The 21,314-nt window shown below is 40.0% G+C and overlaps 1 protein-coding gene across 1 annotated transcript in view; it reads right to left on the reverse strand.

Moving 5' to 3' along the window:
- Positions 1-21,314, reverse strand: part of LOC122564606 (collagen alpha-1(I) chain-like) — a 378,414-nt gene that overhangs the window by 255,000 nt on the left and 102,100 nt on the right. Inside the window, exon 2 of the mRNA XM_043719695.1 lies at positions 1,411-1,561. Coding sequence (XP_043575630.1) covers positions 1,411-1,561 — 151 coding nt within the window. The remainder of the gene's footprint in view (positions 1-1,410; positions 1,562-21,314) is intronic.

Consider the following 21,314-nt stretch of genomic DNA (forward strand, 5'->3'; position numbering starts at 1 on the left):
AGGCTACCTTTGGAATATTGCATGCAATTCTGGCCTTCCTATCGGAAAGATGTTGTGAAACTTGAAAGGGTTCAGAAAAGATTTACAAGGATGTTGCCAGGTTGGAGAATTTGAGCTATGGGGAGAGGCTGAATAGGCTGGGGCTGTTTTCCCTGGAGTGTCAATGGCTGAGGGATGACGTTATAGAATTTTATAAAATCATGAGCGGCGTGGATATGGTGAATAGACAAGGTCTTTTCCCTGGAGTGGGCGACACCAGAACTAGAGGGCATAGATTTTAGGTGAGAGGGAAATGATTTAAAAGGGAACTAAGGGGCAACTTTTTCACACAGAGGGTGGTGCGTGTATGGAGAGAGCTGTCAGAGAAAGTGGTGGAGGCTGGGACAATTACAACATTTAAAAGGCATCTGGATGGATAAATTAATAGGAAGGGTTTAGAGGGATATGGGCCGGGTGCTGGAAAATGGGAGTTGATTAATTTAGTCTATCTGGTCAGCATGGACAAGTTGGACCAAAGGGTCTGTATCCATGCTGTACATCTCTATGATTCTGTGACTCTAATAAAAATATCTGGGGAGGTGGAATGGGTGGGTGGGTGGAGTGCATTAATTGATAGCCTATCTGGTGTAGCTTCAAAATAAATCATTATCATCTTTCCCTGCAAATTGAATAGACCTTATTGTTGATATTTTCCTTGGGCTGTTAACCTATAGTGAGTGCTTGGCTGAGTTATGAAAGCTCCAAAACTACTCACCTCATTTTAATTGGCAATTTTAAGAAGCTATTAAAGGGCTAACTCCTTTTTCATTTGGTTGTTGAATAAATGTTTGTTTGTGGTATAACAGATTGACCACTTGTGAAGGGAGTTAAAATAGGTTTCTCGAAGTAGAACATTTCTTTTTTTCATTAATCAAGTGTGTACGAATGAGATCTCTCTTAGATTGTTAAAAGTTTGTTGTCTTCATCTCCATGAGGTCTGCCTGTGGTGGATGTAGTGATATTGTCTATGGAGGTGACATGTGGTCATGAGGTATCTTGGGGGTATGAGGGAACATTGGGGTATCAGGTAGCACAAATGTGACATGGAAGCATATGGCAGCATGGGAAAAGTGGAAGACTGGAGGTGAAGCTTAGAGAGTCTACAAGCCATTGAATCCCTGGCTGAAATCTCAGTCCACTAAGGTGGATTGTCTAGCCAGCCGGCCTTGGCACTCACCAGCCTTTGTGGCCACCTCCAAATTGCCTCCAGAGGCAGAAGGCTTAATATGGCCACACCTTTCCTGCCGTCTATGCAGTAAAATTCATGGCATGCAAAATTGGGGGATTTCCCAATTGGATGTTCCTATCTGCATGGTGACCACCTTGCCCATGAACCTGGAAACATGCCTTAAAATAAACACATGCCCGTACCTGCTTCCAAATACTTCTCGACTTGGTATGCTGAGGGTGGAATATTGTCCAACTTCATAGACTGTGCAATTCTCTTCATCAAGTGAAAGGGAAATGTTGGTGAGATCAAATGAAAAGGAAGCAAGCTTGTCCAGCAAGTCTACTTCATCTACTGGAAAAACAGAAAATAAGACACACTTTGTAGTGTTCAGCAATGAGATTCAATTGTATTCTCATAAAGTCTTTTAATCCAAGTGCTTTGCTTCTAACATGAGGATCAATATATATTTTGAAGATAATGCAAAGACTGTAACAACACAAATTTCTACCACGGACCATGACGAACTGTCATGTAGGAAGTTTTATCTGCATATGTCAAGCATAAAGACAAAAGTTGGAGATTGAGTGGTGCAGTAGCAGTTTTTGTGGCAAAGTTGATAGTGTTCCTGCTTCTGGGCTATGCATTCTGTGTGAAGTCAAGGAAAGTGTGTTGATAATACAATCAAACAGTTTGAGGACCAATTTGTAAAATCCTTGGAACACGGCAGTAAGTAAGAATAGAAGTATCTTCTGGCCATCTATCTGTGGAGGGTAGCAGCAAAACACTGCAGTTTTTTTTACCAAGCATAACAATTGACGGATACTGGGATCCACAATCACCAAAACCCCTTCAAGGCCTGGTACCTGAAGAGCGAGAGCGTCATTCAGAGGGTTAGACATAATCTTTTCTACCTTAAATATTTAGGTTCCAGTCTGTTTTGAAAGTACTCAAGTCCCATTTCCCAGTGGACTGATGCTTCAACCTGTAAGTGAGATTGGGGCCTTCAACACAACTCCCAATGATCACAGGGCCATTGTAAATAAATAGCACAAAGTTATCAATTGCAGTCTGTGCAATTGGAGAATGCAGTAATATTCTTATGTCAATGCCAAATGACATCTTTTGAGATAAATGTTTTATCAGGCTCAACAAAATTGCCTGTGGGATATTATTATCTAACTTTCAGAAATGACAACATAGAATTCTACTTTCTGAGGGGCCTTTGTGAAAGTAAATGCTTTCTTTTGAGAAGATTCAGAGTATAGATTCAATTTCAAGTGTTAAGTCCTGTCATTTGGGACAATGGAAAGAAAGATTTGCTATTAACTTCAGTATAATTTAAGAAGGACCATCAATCCATTCTAAACACTGCGCAAATCTTTGTGACATTACACTGTTTAGTAACTCTGTACAGTTTACATTAATATTCAATGTGCACAACCATGAAAACACACCGTATAAAGTGTTCATCCCAAACTTGAAGGGTGGAATAACCAGACTTTAGCAACTGCATTCCATCTCTCTAGACATATTAGCTATTCAATTCATTCCTCATAATATTACAACATGTGTTTTAAAATAAAATTGAACTAATCAGAGAGAATCATGTATTTTGCATCATCACGTTTTGCTTTTTCTGAAAGTTGTATTTTATTAATAGTTGTTTTTAAAACAATTTGAAAAGAGCAGAGGAAAAGTAATCTAGGAAAAATTCAATTCAAAATGGGGGAGATCTACATGTCAGCACCTACAGTTGCTGTTCAATAGCTGTCAAGTTCATTAAACTGTTTTTCATCCTGAGGGGAGAACAGTGACAGCTGCTGGCACCTGTCCTGAATTATGAGTGAATTATAGCAATGCAAAAAGTCATCTTGGCAGCTAAACAAATAATGTTCAGCTATTCCTCATCTCATAATTGAAGCTTGGAATAATATTTTCAGACCTTGAAATCTCAGCAGGGGGAGGAATCACTTCCTCAGGGTAGACAAATGTTAGTTCTTTCTATTCATTCAGAATTATGTTGAAAGACAAGTCAAGAAGAGAATTGTATCAATTAACAGTAAATGAAGTGCTCTCCTCACCTTCTTCCTTGTCTTGTTAAACTAAACAGTGACCTTTCAAAACCAGTTATATAACTGGTTACAGAATCTAATGGGTCAATTGCAAATCCAACCAGAATGTTATGTTCTCACTTCACACACAGGGCTGCTTGCTGTTACTGAAGCTTATTAAATTATAATGGTGATTTGAATACTTTAATAAACTTTTTGATAGACTGGTAGCTTGGGATTATGCTCGAAATGTTGATTCTCCTGCACCTCGGATGCTGCCTGACCTGCTGTGATTTTCCAGCAACATACTCTTCAACTCTAATCTCCAGCATCCGATCAGGTACCTGGTACCTGGTAGCTTCCTGGGTAAGTCATATAATAGCATAGACGTTGCATCATTGTAGTGTTTGCACGAATATACAAACTGAATACCAGAAATAAACATGATGGCATTTCTTATGAAAGTCATTTGATCCAGCAATCCCATCATGCATGGTTCACTAGATATGAATTACATTAAGCTGAAGACAATATCCTCCAAAGCACTCTGCTTTTTCCTGCAGAGAAAGTCCCTGAAATGTTCAACCTCAACAATCCAAGTTATTCATCTCATACATACCTTTCTTGAAATGACATTATCTGAGTCTCACCGTCCTTCTCTTCCTACTTTGCCATTGAGCCTAAAATCATAATATTCTCTTATTTTCTTGCTGTCTATTTTCTTCACTCCTGACACTGACAATGTGGTTCTTAACTAATGTCCTAAGGCTATCTAACTGTACATTATCAAGTGAGCATTATTGATGTGTGAGTTATTTTTCTGTTTGCAGTATAGGTTCACAGCTAATGCCTACTCATGTATATTCCCAACAAATAATGCTGGAGAATAATTGAGAACTAATTAGAACTCTGGCCAATATCTTTCGTTCTGGCTGAGATAAGAGATGTATATATACAATATTTAGCTATTTGAGATCAGTACTTGGAATTCAAGTTGCATTTCAGCAGAATTCTGTTTACATTGCTGGCTGGAAACACTGTTTTCTTATTTAGAGAGTACCTCTGCCTGTACCTGATCGAATTAAAGAGGCACAAGAATATCACCTTCAGAGAATTCCACTCTCTTTCAGTCCAGAGTCTGTCCACCTTGCCACTGAATGTTTACTCCCAGTTTAGCATTGGTTGTTATAACTGTATGATTTGGAAGTTATTATGATTTGACACTGCGTTTTTAATTTCAGCAACACAAAGAGAGTCAAGTTCTGATGACTGTTGGACAACAAGCAGGCAATTTTATTGTTAGAAATCAAATGAGCCCCAATGCTTACAGAGAATCCTGTAGTGACCATACTGCAGCTGTTTATGTCTTTATGGATACTTTACTTTCTTAGTTCCCATGGGTGTTCGGTGTCTACACTTGCACTCTCACAGGCTGCTCTGTTTTGCCTAGTCTTCATCTGTAGCATCCCTAGTTTGTCCTTATTCTAAGGTAAGTCTTTTCTTCTCTTCAGTACTGGCAATCATGTTACTAAATTCAGCTCTCTCATACGGAGTTCCACTCCTATTCCTCTGCATGCTTCTCCCTAGTCTGCTTTCTACTGCTCTTCTGTTATCAAAGTACTTCATTACCATCATTAGTACATTCACATCCTATTATATCATCCTATTAAACAGCTTAAAAATGAAATCCTGCTATGTTGCCCTTTTTGATATCAACTGGAACTTGGAATATCTTAAAATAACTCAGTGTCTAAAGAGATTCTCACATGATGCAGAGTATTGATGCTGAAATCTCTAATATTAACGTACACAAACAAATAACATATAGCAACTTCAGCTCAATTCACAGTTCAGAGCATCGCTATTTATTGAAAACTTACTTGCAGACACATGGGGGAAACTCAATCTCATTCAGAAATTCAGGCTTTAGTTCTTTTTGAAAGTGCTCATTGACACATTGCAATTAACAGGAAGAGATTACAGGCATTTTTGAGTTTATTCCAACCTGTGAATCTCTTGGTAACATGTTTTATCAGAACAGTCAGGCTAGTTAACTCTTCCGAAATACTTTCAAAGCAATTTCTAGATGAAACTTTGTGTCTTCTTTCCAAAGAATACTCAAGGTAAAGAGCTCTGGATTATTTTTTTCCATCTAATCTCTTTGCTGTGATTCATGTGATTAAATGCTGTGATTATTCACAAAGGGGATAAAGGTTTTCTGCACCTGGGGGAATAAAGACAAATTGTACAACTGGCTGACCTGGAAAACATGAAGTTCATTTATTAATTGTGAGATATAATCGTGACCAGAGTTATTAAGAAGTCACATGATCTGTCTTCAGGGGATTCGAGAAGACGCTAGTATGTCTGGCATATTTTACGTAAAGTTACATTATTGGAGCAGCAAGGTGCAGGGCAAGTGTACAAATTCACTGATATTAAGCAGGATAAATTAGTCACCTGATTATCAGACACAAGAATGAAACTTCTCAAATCTCCTTCCTAGCCACAAATGCAGTAATCCATTGCATTGAGTCACAGAGTCATAGAGATGTATAGCATGGAAACAGACCCTTCTGTCCAACTCGTCCTTGCCCACCAAATATCCTAAATAAATCTAATCCCATTTGCCAGCACCAAAGCCTTCCTATTCATGTACCCTTCCAGATGCCTTTTAAATGTTGTAATTGTACCGGCCTCTACCACTTCATCTGGCAATTTATTCCATACACGCACCACCCTTACGTCCCTTTTAAATCCTTTCTCTCTCACCTTAAACCTATGCCCTCTAGTTTTGGAGTCTCCCACTCGAGGGAAAAAACCTTGTCTATTCACCCTATCCATGCCCCTCATCATTTTATAAACCTCTGTAAGGTCGCCCCTCATCCTCTGACACGCCAGGGAAAATAGCCCCACCCTAATCAGCCTTTTCCTATAGCTCAAACCCTTCAACCTAGGCAACATCCTTGTAAATCTTTTCTGAACCCTTTTAAGTTTCACAACTTCTTTCCTATAGCAGGGGGATCAGAATTGTATGTAATACTCCAAAAATGGCCTAACCAATGTCCTGTTTGGAAAAGTTGTTCCTAAGCAAGTAAACCTGAACAGTAAAGCTATGATCTTCAGAAAGAATACATTCAAAAAAACTAGAGTGAAGATTGAAGTGGACATTTAGAGAAATTTCTCTATTTAGGATAAATTATAACAGAAGATAGCAGATGTGATGCAGAAGTTAGAAGGGCAGATATATAAATAATTTGGTGAAGATGTAGGATGTGTTAATATCAAGAAAACTCAAGCTTCTAAAAGGAAGAAAAGCCTCATAAGATGCTACGTTCAATCCACCTTCCTGTATGCCACAAAAACCTACACAATAAATAAAGACCTGTGGAAGAAATTGAGGCCTTTGAGATGTACATGCTGCTTAGACCTTGGTTTTATTTTAGACTTTTATGTTTACGTTTAATTTGTTTACCACGGACATTTTCAGAGACTTTGTACAATGTAAATCTACTGCTAGTCTAACAAGGGAAAGAAACCGTCTTATAATATTAATCATTATCTCGGAGAGAAGCCATCTTGTGCTGTCACATGCTGTGACAAACCACTAGAATGGCAGAATACAAATATTATAAGACGGTTTCTTTCCTCTTACATAGTAGCCAACAACAAGCAACAGGTGACCAATTTGATGAAAATCTCAATTATGATATAATCGAAAAATAAGCAATAAGTATTAAGGCTGCATTTTAATTTATTTCTGCTAATTACATTAACTGTATCTTATGAATGCATTGCCACAAGGGAAAGGAAGATATAAGACACCTCCAGAGTCTTATTAATAGCATTGCCCTTAAACCATAGACACACTAATGAATAAAGGCCTGTTTGATTTCAAGATAGATTAACATGCTAAAACATTTAATTATCTTGGTGTTTAAGGCAATGGATGCACATCCAATCAAATTGACAATGACCACGTTACAAACAAATTAGATTTCAACAACTTTTAATTAAACAGATTGTGGTTAATCCCATAATTGAGTCCAAAAAGGTTTTGGGAGCCATGATTTTGAATACTTCATTTATCCTGTAGTCAGAGAGTATTCCTGCCCCAGGCTGGGATTTAGATCGATCTTAATGAACACCAGTTAGTGAGAGCAATTCTTCAGGTAGATTTTTCTGTCTGCGAGTCTTGCCCCCCTCATTCCGAAACTGGAGGCATTTAGTCTCAAATGAGGAAAAGCTTCCAGTTCATGAGCCGGATTCTGTTCAGCGTAAAGTCTTTAAAGTATACATTTTGTTTCCTTTCTTAGTGTCTTTAGTTGTGAGATGAAAGTATTATTTTACAGTACTTGACTACACCTAATAAAATTTAATATTATTTATTAACTCAGTTTACACTCTTGCCTGATTGCATAAGTCTGTTCAATTTAAAGAACGTGAACTAAACAATTTGAAAAGGTTAATTCAAGACTTTTAATAGGCATGCAAAATCAAGTTAAACTATATAAATACTTTCAAATCTTACAATGGTAAGACAGATGCGAAAAGTTCTACATATGCACTTCCAGACCGATGATGAAGTAGCTGAATTGCAAGAGCTAAAAGAATGCTCGAAAGTGAAATCCAGGAAAGAAAATATCAGTATTTAAGCTGTTTGGAATCAAAGCTGAAATGGTACAGGGATAACTTTTAAAAGGCAAAGTTGAAGATAGCAGAAAGAGCTAGGAGTCAGCAGTTAGGCACAGCAGATAACAAATAACACAGAGCGGTTACAAACGTGATTCAGTGGCTGTGTGAGATGGCATGACAAGCATGCCAGCAGACCCTCTGGCAGCAGGAGCTGCGGATATGCATAATTGGTGGGAGTGCCAAATCTGCATTATGTGATGAGAGATTTGGTTCTGAGGAACTGATCTGCTGAAGACTATTCAATAGTGTGGAAAATTCAGCTGAAAGTTACGGTTTAATTCACCTTTTGCATTCTGCGCTTCAGTTCCAGAATATAAATTTTCAAAACGTTTCATTGGCCATATTTTCATTATTTCATTTGGCCCAGGTTGATACTTTGGAAATATTTGTCAGCGTTCCTTGTTTTTGAAGTCAAATGTTGACATAGTTACCTGCTAAGTGGTTTATTTTGACAATTTGATAGTTTCTTTCTGAATATTCATTTTGCTTTATCTCTATATATAGATCACTTTGTTTCCCCTTTCTCTTTGTCACGTGAGCCAACACAAATAACAGGGTTCTTGAAATGATGTCATGGAGACTAAAGCATGAGTATATACTGTATTTGTAAAGAGCACCCTACTTCCCTACTTTAACGGGAACCTTAATCAATGTACAAAAGATAATGTTCCTGTTAAAGTACTGGAGAAAGGAATTTCATGCAAGTACCATAAATATCCTTGGTGCCATAATAAGGACAACGATCTCTTGCTCATAACACCAATTATGTTGACACTGAGAGAACATGTTTCCTGTATTTTGAATCTTCACTTTTTCAAAATAGTTTGGCACTATTCCCACAGATGAGATTCTGAGGTTTTCCAGCAATTTCTGTTTTCCTTTCTGAGCTATTCTTTTCTTGTTAGTAAAAACATGGAAGACCTGTAAGGCATGGTAGAATATTGAATACTGCTGAACCCCACATCCCTTGGAGTAGAAGTGGGTTTTGTGCCTCTGAGGATATTTGAAGAAAACAGCGGTTAAAGTCAAAACCAGAAACGATAACCATACATACTCGATCTTTTGCGTATACCGCATTTTCTCAGCATTTTCTCCATCCACAGCCAAGTACTATGGAAGTAGTGGTCTGGCGAAAGATACCCCCCACTGTCCGCACGCGCAACCACACACACACCTGTCTTGTTGACTCTCAACTAAAGTCAACAAAATGCATCAGTGCTGGAACCCTGCACTCAACACTCTTCCCCTACTTATGTCCTCACAAACATCACTCACCCCACACATCTGCTGACTCAGAAAAATCCACAAGCCAAATGAGCTGGTCTTCCCTTACCCATTTTCTGAGGACTTGGTCAACTCACATATTGCCAACTTCCAACTCAGTGTCTCATATGTAGCAGCCTTCCTGAGCCAGATCTACCAGCAGACAACTTTGGACCAAGGAATAGGGAACAGGTCAACACAAGCAGATTCCTTCAGAATGGTTGTGAAGAAGGGGTACTGGACTCAAAACGTCAACTGTGCTTTCTTCCCACAATTGCTGCCAGACCTGCTGAGTTTCTGTTTTTGTCCAACCTTCCTTCATAGCCCATCCATCCTGGACATCAGCCAAGTGAACCTGTGGTCAGCTGCATCTAATGCAATTATGTCTTTTCTTAAAGAAAGAGATCAAAACAGTATTTTAGATATGGTCTCACCAACACCCAGTACAACTGCAGTAAGACATCCTTGCTTTTACATTCCATTCCATTCCCCTTGCAAAAAAATAAGAACCTCCTTCATTTGCCTTCCTAATCACTTGACATGCCTGCATACAAACTATTTTGTGATTCATTTACCAGGACATCCAGATTTCTCTGTGCCTCAGACTTTAGCAATCTCTCACCATTTAAAAATATGTTCCCTTTTAAACTTCCTGTCAAAATGGACAAGTTCACTTCCTGGTCTAGATTCTATGTCTCACTAAGAGTTCTTCAAATTGATTGGGTAAAGAGTCAGGTCGCTGCTTGAACAAAAGCAGAAATTGCTGGAAAAGCTCAGCACCCTGGTTCTGAAGAAGGTCACTGGACCCGAAATGTTAACTCTGATTTCTTTCCACAGATGTTGTCAGACCTGCTGAGCTTTTCCAGCAATTTCTGTTTTTGTTCAAGCAGCGACCTGACTCTTTACCCAATCAATTTGAAGAACTCTTAGTGAGACATAGAATCTAAACCAGGAAGTGAACAGCATCTTTGTGGAAAGAAATCAGAGTTAACATTTCGGGTCCAGTGACCTTCTTCAGAACCAGGGTGCTGAGCTTTTCCAGCAATTTCTGTTTTTCCTTCTGATTTACAGCATCTGCAGTTCTTTCAGTTTTTATTTAGTTGCTGGATCGTGACCATACAACTGCTCCACGGCAATTCAGTGCCACTATTAAGCCTGTAAAATATCTCTGAGCCGCTCCCATGGATTTCATGGCAAGTGATGTTTTATTACTGTTTATTGTAGAAATCACATCAATATGAAAGTGCAATAGCACCACTGTTTTCAATGGAACTCATCCTTGGATTAGTTACAAGCTTTAAAAACATATGCTTAAAGCGTTCTCTAGAAACACAATAAGAATGTTGTTCTCCCTTCTCACTCATTCTGAGATTCTTTCCCCTGCATCTGCTCTCTGTTCTAAATTAACAGTCACACAGAGGCAAAGATGTTACTGGGAACCAATCACTAGCATATATCAAGAAATGAATGAGTATTTGGTCATCATTTTTAGACAAGAAATTAAATGTCTAAAATGAATCCGTCCAAAACCTCATGCAGATTAAAAAAAATGCCTCTGCTATTATTTTGTTTTTGCAAATGAACAAATAAAGAAGAAACATGGGTAGGTCACTTAGCCCTTTGAGCTTTTGCTGCCATTCAATGAGATGAGATCATGCCCGATCTGATTTTATCCTGATGCACATCGCTGGTCACCTTTCATTCCCTTGATAATCACAAATTTATCTACCTCTGTCTTAAACAGATTCTACATCCACTGCCTAGTGAGGATGGCATTTCTGAAGACTCACAGCCCTCTTAGAGGAAAGAAAATTCTCCTCATTCTGTTCTAAAGTGGATGCCCTTTTATTTTGAAATATGATCCCCCATTTTAGGTTCTCCCACAAGAGGAAACATCCTTTCCACATTCAACTGACTCTTCTAAATTCCAGAGGTTACAGGTCAAGCCTTTCTAACTTCTTCTAACAAAACAATCTGCTCATTCCAGGTACTAATGGAGTAACATTTTTTGAAATGCTTCCCACACATTAACATCCTCCCATAAGTAGGGTGACCAGTACTGTACACATGTCGTCCCATCAACGGCCACAACTGCAACACAGCCATAATGGCGCTGTTCCTTCATTATTTCACTTTGTATTTGATTAACATGAAAATAAATATTTAGCTGTTTTTGTATTAAATTGCTCAAGTTTTAGCTTATACCCTTTTCCATTATCAAAATACAAAGACCCAGCCTTTCACTACACCATTTTTGCTTTAATTTCAGCTCCATCTTTATTTTCCTTAATCAGTGAGCATTCCTCATGCTGAAAGTCTGCAACAGCAATAAGGATCACGATCTCTGCCAAGCTATAGCACACGATCCTGATCTTTTTTTGAATTAGAGTCCTGTAGCCTCACTTGAGGTATATCCTACCGACCACCAATAAGTTCAGAATACTTGGGAAAAATTTGTCACAAGCCCACTGTCTAACTCGACATCAGCACATTAGTATATTGCACCCCTAATTGACCCATTTCTTTCCAACGTGTTGGTATTTCCTTTCTCTCGATCACTATGTTCTTTCATTCATTTCTTGTGCTGTAATTAGCTTTCCACAGAAAATCAAATAGAAATGGCTGGAAGTTGAGATTATTATTTATTTTGTTCTGAAAAAGATTAAGACTTCAAACAAGCGGAATATTCTGCAGGGATTTGCAACCTCTTTCCAAAACAAATATCACTTAACTCTTGATCTCAAACTTCTGAGAATGACAGGTAGACCATTGAAACGGAGATACCGCACTTCTGAAACAACATTTATTTATGAAATCCTTGTTAATACCTAAATTGGGATTTAATTAAGGCAAAGCACAAAACCTGCAATGTATTATAAACTTAAAATCCCCACTATTAAATGTTGGTCTGAGTTTGAAGGATTGAGGGAGAAGCTGAGTGGTTTTTCTGACTCATTGGTGTGCACCACATTCAAGGCACATTGCTCTGTAAGTCCAAATTCCCACCAAAATACATGCATTAGGCTCATTAATTATGGACCAGGGAAGAAGAGGCAAACATTAGTGTTGTCCTGTGCATGAATGAGTTACTGTCCTCCAAAAACATTCAAGACATAGACTCAGCTGGTACAGGTATGATAAAAGTGAACGAAATGTAAAGGAACAACATGGGTTTTCATCTTCCCGGATGTTTAGGAGTTCAATTAATAATTCATTGTAAAGGAATACCCTGATATTGTCATGACAAACATTCAGAATCCCAATGTGCAGACTGGTATGTTGAACTTGTAATTTATATTTTTATAAACAGAACATACAGTCAAAAAGTAACTGTGGATATATTCACCAGCTTTCAAAGAAGAAACCCTAGAATATAGAATGAAGATTCCAAGGGAACTTTAAAGAGCAATCTTTCAAAGGTAGATGTAATAATTCTAACAAGGTCAGCCAGATGGACCTCAGAATGATTCTCTGACTGGGGCTGTTAACCTGGTCCAATCAGGGAGCCCTGGCTGACAGGTATAAACAGGAGTGTCAGGGGTTCTTTCTACACAGATCTCAAGGGCTATGCAAGTGTAAACAAACAGTGACTTGGAGTCAGTAAAGACTGCAGATGTTGGAAGCCAGAATCAATAGCTGTGGAGATGGAAAAGCACAGTAGATTAGACAGCATCCAAGGAGCAGGAAAGTCAAATGTTTCAGGCTGAAATGTTGACTTTTCTGCTCCTCGGATACTGTCTGTCCTGCTGTGCTTTTCCAGCTTTATATCTATTGACTCTAAGGGTGAATCAGTGATGGATTTCCAACCTCTGTGGAGTTATTTCAGATGAGATGAAAATCAAAACAAACTGGTCTGTGATCACCTGTGGTTACAGAGTTAGCAAGGAACTGACCTTGACCCACTCCCCTTGAGCAGGAAGGCACATACTACAGATCATGTCAAAAAATGCAGACATGTTTGTGTTATACCCTTTCGAGAATTCAAAAGAAAAAAGTTTATCTTATCAGCATGCATTAGTGGACTAGTGTGTTATGAAAGTCATAGCCCTGCATCAAACACTCCTGCATCTCAAATTAAAAATAACATATTTCTCATTCTTTGTTGAAAGCTAGAAAGAAAGTGAAACAGAGCCGAAGGAAAACAGGACAAAAATCTTCCAGCTGACTATTTCCAAATCAATCGCTCCCCTCTTTCAATTCCCGCTGTCACCCAACATAACAGTGACAATAGACAGTGTCTATTCTTCACAGAATTCTGCTACTGATCTATATATCTCTTTTAACTTTGATATTTCCTTGGTCTTGTCTGCTATTCCTTGTCACATGTGTATCTGTGTCACATGATTACATTTAGTAATGAATAAACTCAGTCATTTGTTAACTCAACAAAGACCAGGGTTACATTGGTTCCAGATTCTGGATTAGTGGTGCTGGAAGAGCACAGCAGTTCAGGCAGCTGCAGTCATTGTTTTTACCTTACATTGGTTCTATGTAAAACACTTGGTAAGGGAGACAGGGGAGGGGGGCCTTTAGAAATTAACATGCTATGACCAACCAGGGGTGGGTGACTAAAGAATGGAACCAGTTCAGCCCCCATCACTGGGGAGTTTGTCAGTTTGGGATATCCAGTCTGGAACCATAAAAGGTTGGGACGAGTTATAACAAATTGGGGGCCTGTGAACATGATTTGAATCTATATCTGAAACAAAATAATTAGAGTGGGCAAACTTGAAGTCAATCTTTATAAGAAACTTCAAAAGGCTTCCTTGGGTTTGCACAGCTACAGGACAGAAATGTCCACACATAGGACACCACCCTTCTTCGAGGAGAATTTGAATTTTTTGATGAATTAGAATTTATCCCTTAAACAGTTAAAAGATTTAGCAAGGCACCGAGGACTAAATTTTCTTTGTAGCCTCTCTTTGAGCCTCATGCTGTGGGAACTCCACTCCCCTCATGGGAAGCTGGTAGGAGGCAACCTTATTGCACCTGGCAGTCTTGCCACATGGAATCATAGAACATAGAACCACAGAATCCCTACAGTATGGAAGGAGACCATTTGGCCCATCGAGTCCACACTGAACCCTCCAAAGAACATCCCATTCAGACCCACCCCCAACCCTCCACCATACTCTGTAACACTATACTTCCTATGACTAACCCACCTAACCTGTGTATCGCTGGGCTTGACACAGTGGTGAGCATTGTTGCCTCACAGATCTAAAAAACCAGGTTCAATTTCACCCTCAGGTAACTGCCTGTGTGGAGTTTGCACATTCTCACCATGGGTTTCCTCTGGGTGCCTCCCACAGTCCAAAGATGTGCAGGTTGGGTGGATTGGCCATGGGAAATGCAAGGTTATAGAGATGGGGTGGGTTTGGGTGGCACACTCTTCAGAGGGTTGATGGGGACTTGATGAGACAAGTGGCCTTTTCTACAGTGTAGGGATTCTCTAATTTTATGAATTTCAGTATGGCCAATATACCTAAATTGCATGGTTTTGGATTGTGGGAGGTACTCAGTGAAGCTCCTGGGGAGAACATGCAAACTCCACACACCCAAGGGTAGAATTGAACCTGGTTCCATGGCACTATGAGGCAGCAGGGCTAACCACTGAGTCACCATGCCACACGCGATAAATGGCAAACTGAAATGTGACTCTGTTGCACCTGAATTTGCTTAAATAAAGTTGCTTAAATAGTTCCAGTTGGTACAGTGGTGGAATTTCATTGGGAGCCTTCCCAACATTGCTCCCTGATATTTTATTAATTCCCTTCCCACCTCCTAGACTACCACTCAGGGCAAGCAAACGCTCACCCCATTGTGCAAAGGCATTCCAGAAAGTGCAATCAAACAGATCGCATTGCTTTCCCTTTTCTGGAAGTCAGTGGAATTGTATAAACATAGCACATGAAAATTACAATTTAGTATCCTTCTCAAGTTTCCCTGAGAAAGTTATGATAGTGAAGTGGCTTTCCAGCCATCAGAGAACAGCGATGAGTCAACTGTATTGATACAGGATTTGAATTCCAGGCCAGCCAAATGAAGTAAGGTCAGGTTTCTTCCTTTCCAAAAGGAAATGGTTCAGGAATCTCACCACAATATTAGCATAACTGAGGTATTAAAATAAGCAGAATACACAATGGCGTTGGTCTTTTCCTAAGAATTAAAGCCAGTCACATCCCACAAAATTGATGGCTAAATGAAGGATAAAATCACTGAGCATGGGAGCAATACTAAAATAACACATTCCCACAACATAACTTGGCTGCATTTATTCTGTAAAAACATTATCCATTGTTGTTATTTACAGTACTTCCATTATTTGCTTTATAGGTCATTTAAAGTCACAAAGAGACTGTAACATTGGTAAACAATCCCTCCTTATCCTCTGGACTTGCTTGTATAACACAGCTGATCATGTGTTTCCACAGTTAGCGGAGTAGGACTTCACTCCCTTAATTCAATTTTTATCCATGTAACACTAGCCAGTAATCACCATTAATGGCTTCTCTTGTCATTACAGGATGGTGAGTGGTTTGGACGGAACTTGCAAGTGTTGGTGTTCACAAATATCTGCTGCTCCAGTCTGCCTGGCGATAGTGGTCATAAGTTTAGAAGGTGCGGTCCAAAGAGCCTCGGCGAATTTCTGCATTGCATCTTGTCAATAGCATATGCCACTGCTACCAAGTATAGGTGATGGAGTGGGTGAATATTTAGAGATGTGGTGCTGGTCAAGCAGGCTGCTTCGTCCTGGATAGTATTGAGTTTCTTGAATAATATTGGAGCTTCATTCACCCAAACAACTGGGGAGTATTCCGTCACGCTCCTCTACATAGTTTCCTCTACTGTCTCCAAGGATCTGTCCTTGGCACTACCAACCTTCTTATTTTATTTCTAAATGCTGCCCCTCAGCACCATCTCTCAGCAACATGATCTGTCACATATGTACAGAATACAGCCAATTCTGCCTGACTACCATCTCTCTCAAACTCTCCATGTTTGTTTGACATTTCAGTAATCGTAAAGCAGAAATTCATTCCTACTCACCAGCTCCACCCCATCTTTCTGGTCAGAGGTGAAGAATGCTGCAGTGATTAACTCACCTCCAGATTCTGCAAAGCCCAAGCATCATTTATAAGACACAAGTCGGCACTGTGACTGAATACTCCTCACTTGCCTGGATGATTGCAGCTCCAACAACACTCTAGAAGCTTAATACGATCCAGGATAAAGCAGCCTTCTTGATCAGCACCACACCCACAAACATTCACTTCCTCCACCACCTACACTTGGTAGCAGTAGAGTATGCTATTGGCATGATGCAATGCAGAAATTCACCAAGGCTTTTTGGATAGTACCTTCCAAACCCATGACCACTATTGTCCAGATGGACAAGGGCAGCAGATACTTGGGACCACTAACACCTGCAAGTTCCCTCCAAACCACTCACCATCCTGACTTGGAAAACATAGCTGATTCTTCACCGTCGCTGAAGACCTTCCTTCCTGATGGCATTGTGGATCTACCTACAGCGAATGGACTGCATAAGTTGAAGGAAGCAGCTCACCACTGCCTTTTCAAGGGCAACTAGGGATGGGCAATAAATACTGACCCAGTCAGCAATGCTGCATCCATGAATGAATAAAAACAAAATTGGAGATTGAACAGACTGCTTGTAGCCTTGTTGTCATATCTGAGCCAGAGGTGAGCTTCTGAACTCATATTCACTAAGATTAACTACAATCAATTTCCACCTCGGTGATTCCTCTACAACACAAAGATTATCAAATCTTCTGTCATCCCCAGAAACTATGCATGGAAAGCACTGAATACAGAATCCTCAACACATGGAATTTGATGATTATATTATAAATATTCTAGGCTTAAATATTTAGAAGGTTTAGTGTCTCTAAGGAGGTTCTTGATAACAGCCCTTTGTACTTTGCATTCCAGGTTGCAGGGTGTTTCATTATAAGTAAGAAACTCCCTGCAGGTTTTAATTTCAGGTAAGTTCTTTGAACACAAAATGAACTCCCGGATGACTTCCCAAGGAAGGTAAGGGTATCTAATTTAACGAGCAAAAGATTAAATGAAAAACACCCAGAGAATACAGGTGTCTATGCCATAATAAATCACTTTCATGAATCCAACAATTTGTGTTTGCTGATATTCATAATATATTTTTAAAAATGGCATAAGCTAGATTTGTAGAAATGATGGATTTTCAATCCAATGATGTGATTCTGGTCTAATCCCAGTTACATGGTGGCACCTTGGCTACAACAGGGTTATATTTTACTCTAGACCACTTGTGGCAGAATTAAGGGCAGTGATATGTATTTCTACAAAATGATGTCGACCAGCATCCCGGATAACACTCATCAGGTTTACCCTCTACCAAACTCATATAGCTCCTCAAAAATATTCATGTGAAACTACTCCATCACAATGTCCGAACTTTTAATAAAACAATGAAGCTCATGAAATGTACTAGCATTTTGTGATCAGTTAGACAGAGATACATTTCAGACCTCACAGCATAGAAAAAGCAACAGGAAATTAGTACAGCTGCTTAAACACTACAACTTTAAATAAGCTAAACTGAACCAGAGAAGTACTTTGCAGATCCTTGAAAAAAATACCATAAAAACAAATTTACAAAAGAAGTGATGGCTTTGAAATGTTAACCTTAAACTGGAGTACAATTAAATTAAGAACTCTTATTTTTTGAAGTAGTGTTGTTAATATTGCTGGGTATCTGTAAATCCAGTGAAAAATGTCAGCTGAAATCACTGCATAATATTGATGAGGGGCCTGACTGTGTTTGAATGAAGTTCTCTATTATTTTAAGCTATGTGTCAAACAGTTTAAAATAAACAGGTTTAAGGCCTTAATTAGAAATATGACAAAAAAACTTCAGAACACACTCATTACTGACACTGCATAGTGACAGGTCACAGGAGTGATAGTTATATGTTGTTACAGAGTCATAGAGATGTACAGCACGGAAACAGACCCTTCGGTCCAACTCGTCCATGCCGACCAGATATCCCAATCCAGTCTAGTCCCGACCAGATATCCCAATCCAGTCTAGTCCCACCTGCCAGGTCTATATCCCTCCAAATCCTTCCTATTCATACACCCATCCAAATGCCTTTTAAATGTTACAATTGTACTAGCCTCCATCACTTCCTTTGGCAGCTCATTCCATACATGTACCACCCTACGTGTGAAAACGTTACCCCTTAGGTCTCTTTTATATCTTTCCCCTCTCACCCTAAACCTATGCCCTCTAGTTCTGAACTCCCCCACCCCAGGGAAAAGATCTTGTTTATTTATCCTATCCATGCCCCTCATGATTTTATAAAACTCTATAAGACAACCCCTCAGCTTCCGACGGTCCAGGGAAAAGAGCCCCAGCCTATTCAACCTCTCCCTACAGCTCAAATCCTCGGAACACATGATTTAGTTGCTTGGAACTTGTTTCAAATTCTTCTACAAGATTTCAGGTACTGTACCTATCACACCCCCTCACCACAACAAACCCACCATGGTCCCCTCATATGCTGCATGTTAACCCATTCTCCCAGTTCCACTGTCTCCGTCACTACTGTTGCAATGAGGCTAGCTTTGACAAGGAGGCCTCCAAAATGCCCACCTTATTCCTCAGCGGAGGATTCCCCACCACCATAGTTGACAGGGCCCTCAGCCATGTCCAACCCATTTCCTGCACTTTGGTCCTCAACCCCTCTCTTCCCTCCCACAATAATGATAGGGTCCCCCTCTTCCTCACCAAGATCCCATTGCAATCTGAGGTAATCTTCTTCGCTGTCCACTACACTTCCAATTTGGTATCATCTGCAAACTTGCTAACTATTCCTCTTATGCTCACAAAAGCAGCTCATATAGTTGAGATCAGAACATGTGTCCTCACCTGTATATTTTTTCTAGTAATTGACAGGAGGCACCCCAGAAGACAGTGAACTCATGAACTTAATCTTGCTGGCTGCTAAATGCTCTTGTCTAAGGGTCATTTCTGCAGACAAAATATAGGTGTTCTGCGAGGCAAATGCCCATTCTGAGCCTTGTCTCCCTAATGTAGAGGAGACTACAAAGTGAGCAGCGAATGCAGCACACTAGATTCAGTGAAGTGCAGATAAATTATTGCTTCACCTGGAAGGTATGCCTGAAGTCTTGGACGGTGAGGAGAGAGGTGTGAAGAGAGAGGTTGCAGGGATAGGTGCTGTGCGGCTGTGAGGAGATGTTGGGAGTGGAGGAGGAGTGGGCTAGGGTATCCCAGAGGGAATGATCCCTGTGAAAGGTTAACAAGGGAGTGGATGGGAATATATGTCTGATGGTGGTATGCTGCTGGAGGTGATGGGACTGATGATCCTTTGGACATGGATCTTGGTAGGATGGTAGGTGAGGAAGAGGGGGACCCTATCATTATTGTGGGAGGGAAGAGAGGGGTTGAGGACCAAAGTGCAGGAAATGGGTTGGACATGGCTGAGGGCCCTGTCAACTATGGTGGTGGGGAATCCTCCGCTGAGGAATAAGGTGGGCATTTTGGAGGCCCCCTTGTCAAAGCTGGCTTCATTGCAACAGTAGTGACGGAGACAGTGGAACTGGGAGAATGGGTTAACATGCAGCATATGAGGGGACCATGGTGGGTTTGTTGTGGTGAGGGGGTGTGATAGGTACAGTACCTGAAATCTTGTAGAAGAATTTGAAACAAGTTCCAAGCAACTAAATCATGCGTTCCGACCAATCACCTCCACACCCACCCCTCAACATCTGTTTTTAAGATCAGTCGGCCTAAGTTTATTCTGTTAAAATCCTGTAAAATCTCACAATTTGAGAGACTTTACACTGAGACGGATCCTGCCCTAAATCAAATCAAAAATCAGTGTTTAAACATTCTGTCCTGAAGAACTCATTACAACCATGAAATGTTAAAATGATATTGTGTGTCTATTTTCAGCACATGAACTGCAGTGGGTCAAGAAGGCAGCTTACCACAACATCCTCAAGGGCAACTAGGGGTGGTCAATAAATGCTGCCCCAGCCATAAACCAACTACATCCTATGAGCGAATAAAAAAAATGTTTTTCCCTCTCACTACAGATGCTGCTAGACCTGTTGAGGTTCTCCAACACTTCCCTTGTTTTTATTATTTATTATGGGAAATTTTCAGAATTGAGCTACCTGCCTCAGAGGTCAAAACCCAGACCCTGATGTTAACAACATTCCTATCCACTAATTGAGCTGCATTTCACAGAAAACTGCCAAATTTAGGCACCACCTGCTTTTCGCCATCTTATTTTGACTTCAGCATATTCCTTTTACTGTCATTCTATACTGTTGTACTGATATCTTAATAATTCATCCCAGCACTTTCTCCATTATAAAAAGATCAGGTTGGAGTTGTATATGGGAAGGGAATTTATATCTAAACTATGCTAACTTTGATCAAACTATTTATTTTCTTTAACCTCTAACTTGTTCCTTTTTTTATTGAGAGGCAAAGAGTACCAAGGTCACAATCAACTTGTGGCTATAAACAGAGAATTTTCCGATAATTTCCTTAATGTGAGGTTAAGCATGTTAGGTGGTAACTAACATGTCACCCCCACCAGCAAGATAACTCACCTGATTGACTGGCAATCAGTTCATTAAGAACTGACAGATGACAGGGTGCTAGTCCGCGTTATTACAGACCTAACATTGACCTAACACCCAAAGGCCGGCAGATTCTGAGTCATAAAGTTTATCAACTAGGAGAAAGTGAGGACTGCAGATGCTGGAGATCAGGGCTGAAAAATGTGTTGCTGGAAAAGCACAGCACGTTAGGCAGCATCCAAGGAGCAAGAGAATCGGGCATAAGCTCTTCTTCAGCAATGAGGAGGGTGTGCCAAGCAGGCTAAGATAAAAAGGTAGGGAGGAGGGACTTGGAGGAGGGGCATTGGGAATGCAATAGGTGGAAGGAGGTTAAGGTGAGGGTGATAGGCCAGAGAAGGGGTGGGGACGGAAGGGTCAGGAAGAAGTTTGCAGGTCAAGAAGGCGGTGCTGAGTCCGAAGGTTGGGACTGAGAT

Source organism: Chiloscyllium plagiosum, chromosome 30, assembly GCF_004010195.1.
Source record: "Chiloscyllium plagiosum isolate BGI_BamShark_2017 chromosome 30, ASM401019v2, whole genome shotgun sequence".
NCBI classification, from domain to species: Eukaryota; Metazoa; Chordata; class Chondrichthyes; order Orectolobiformes; family Hemiscylliidae; genus Chiloscyllium; species Chiloscyllium plagiosum.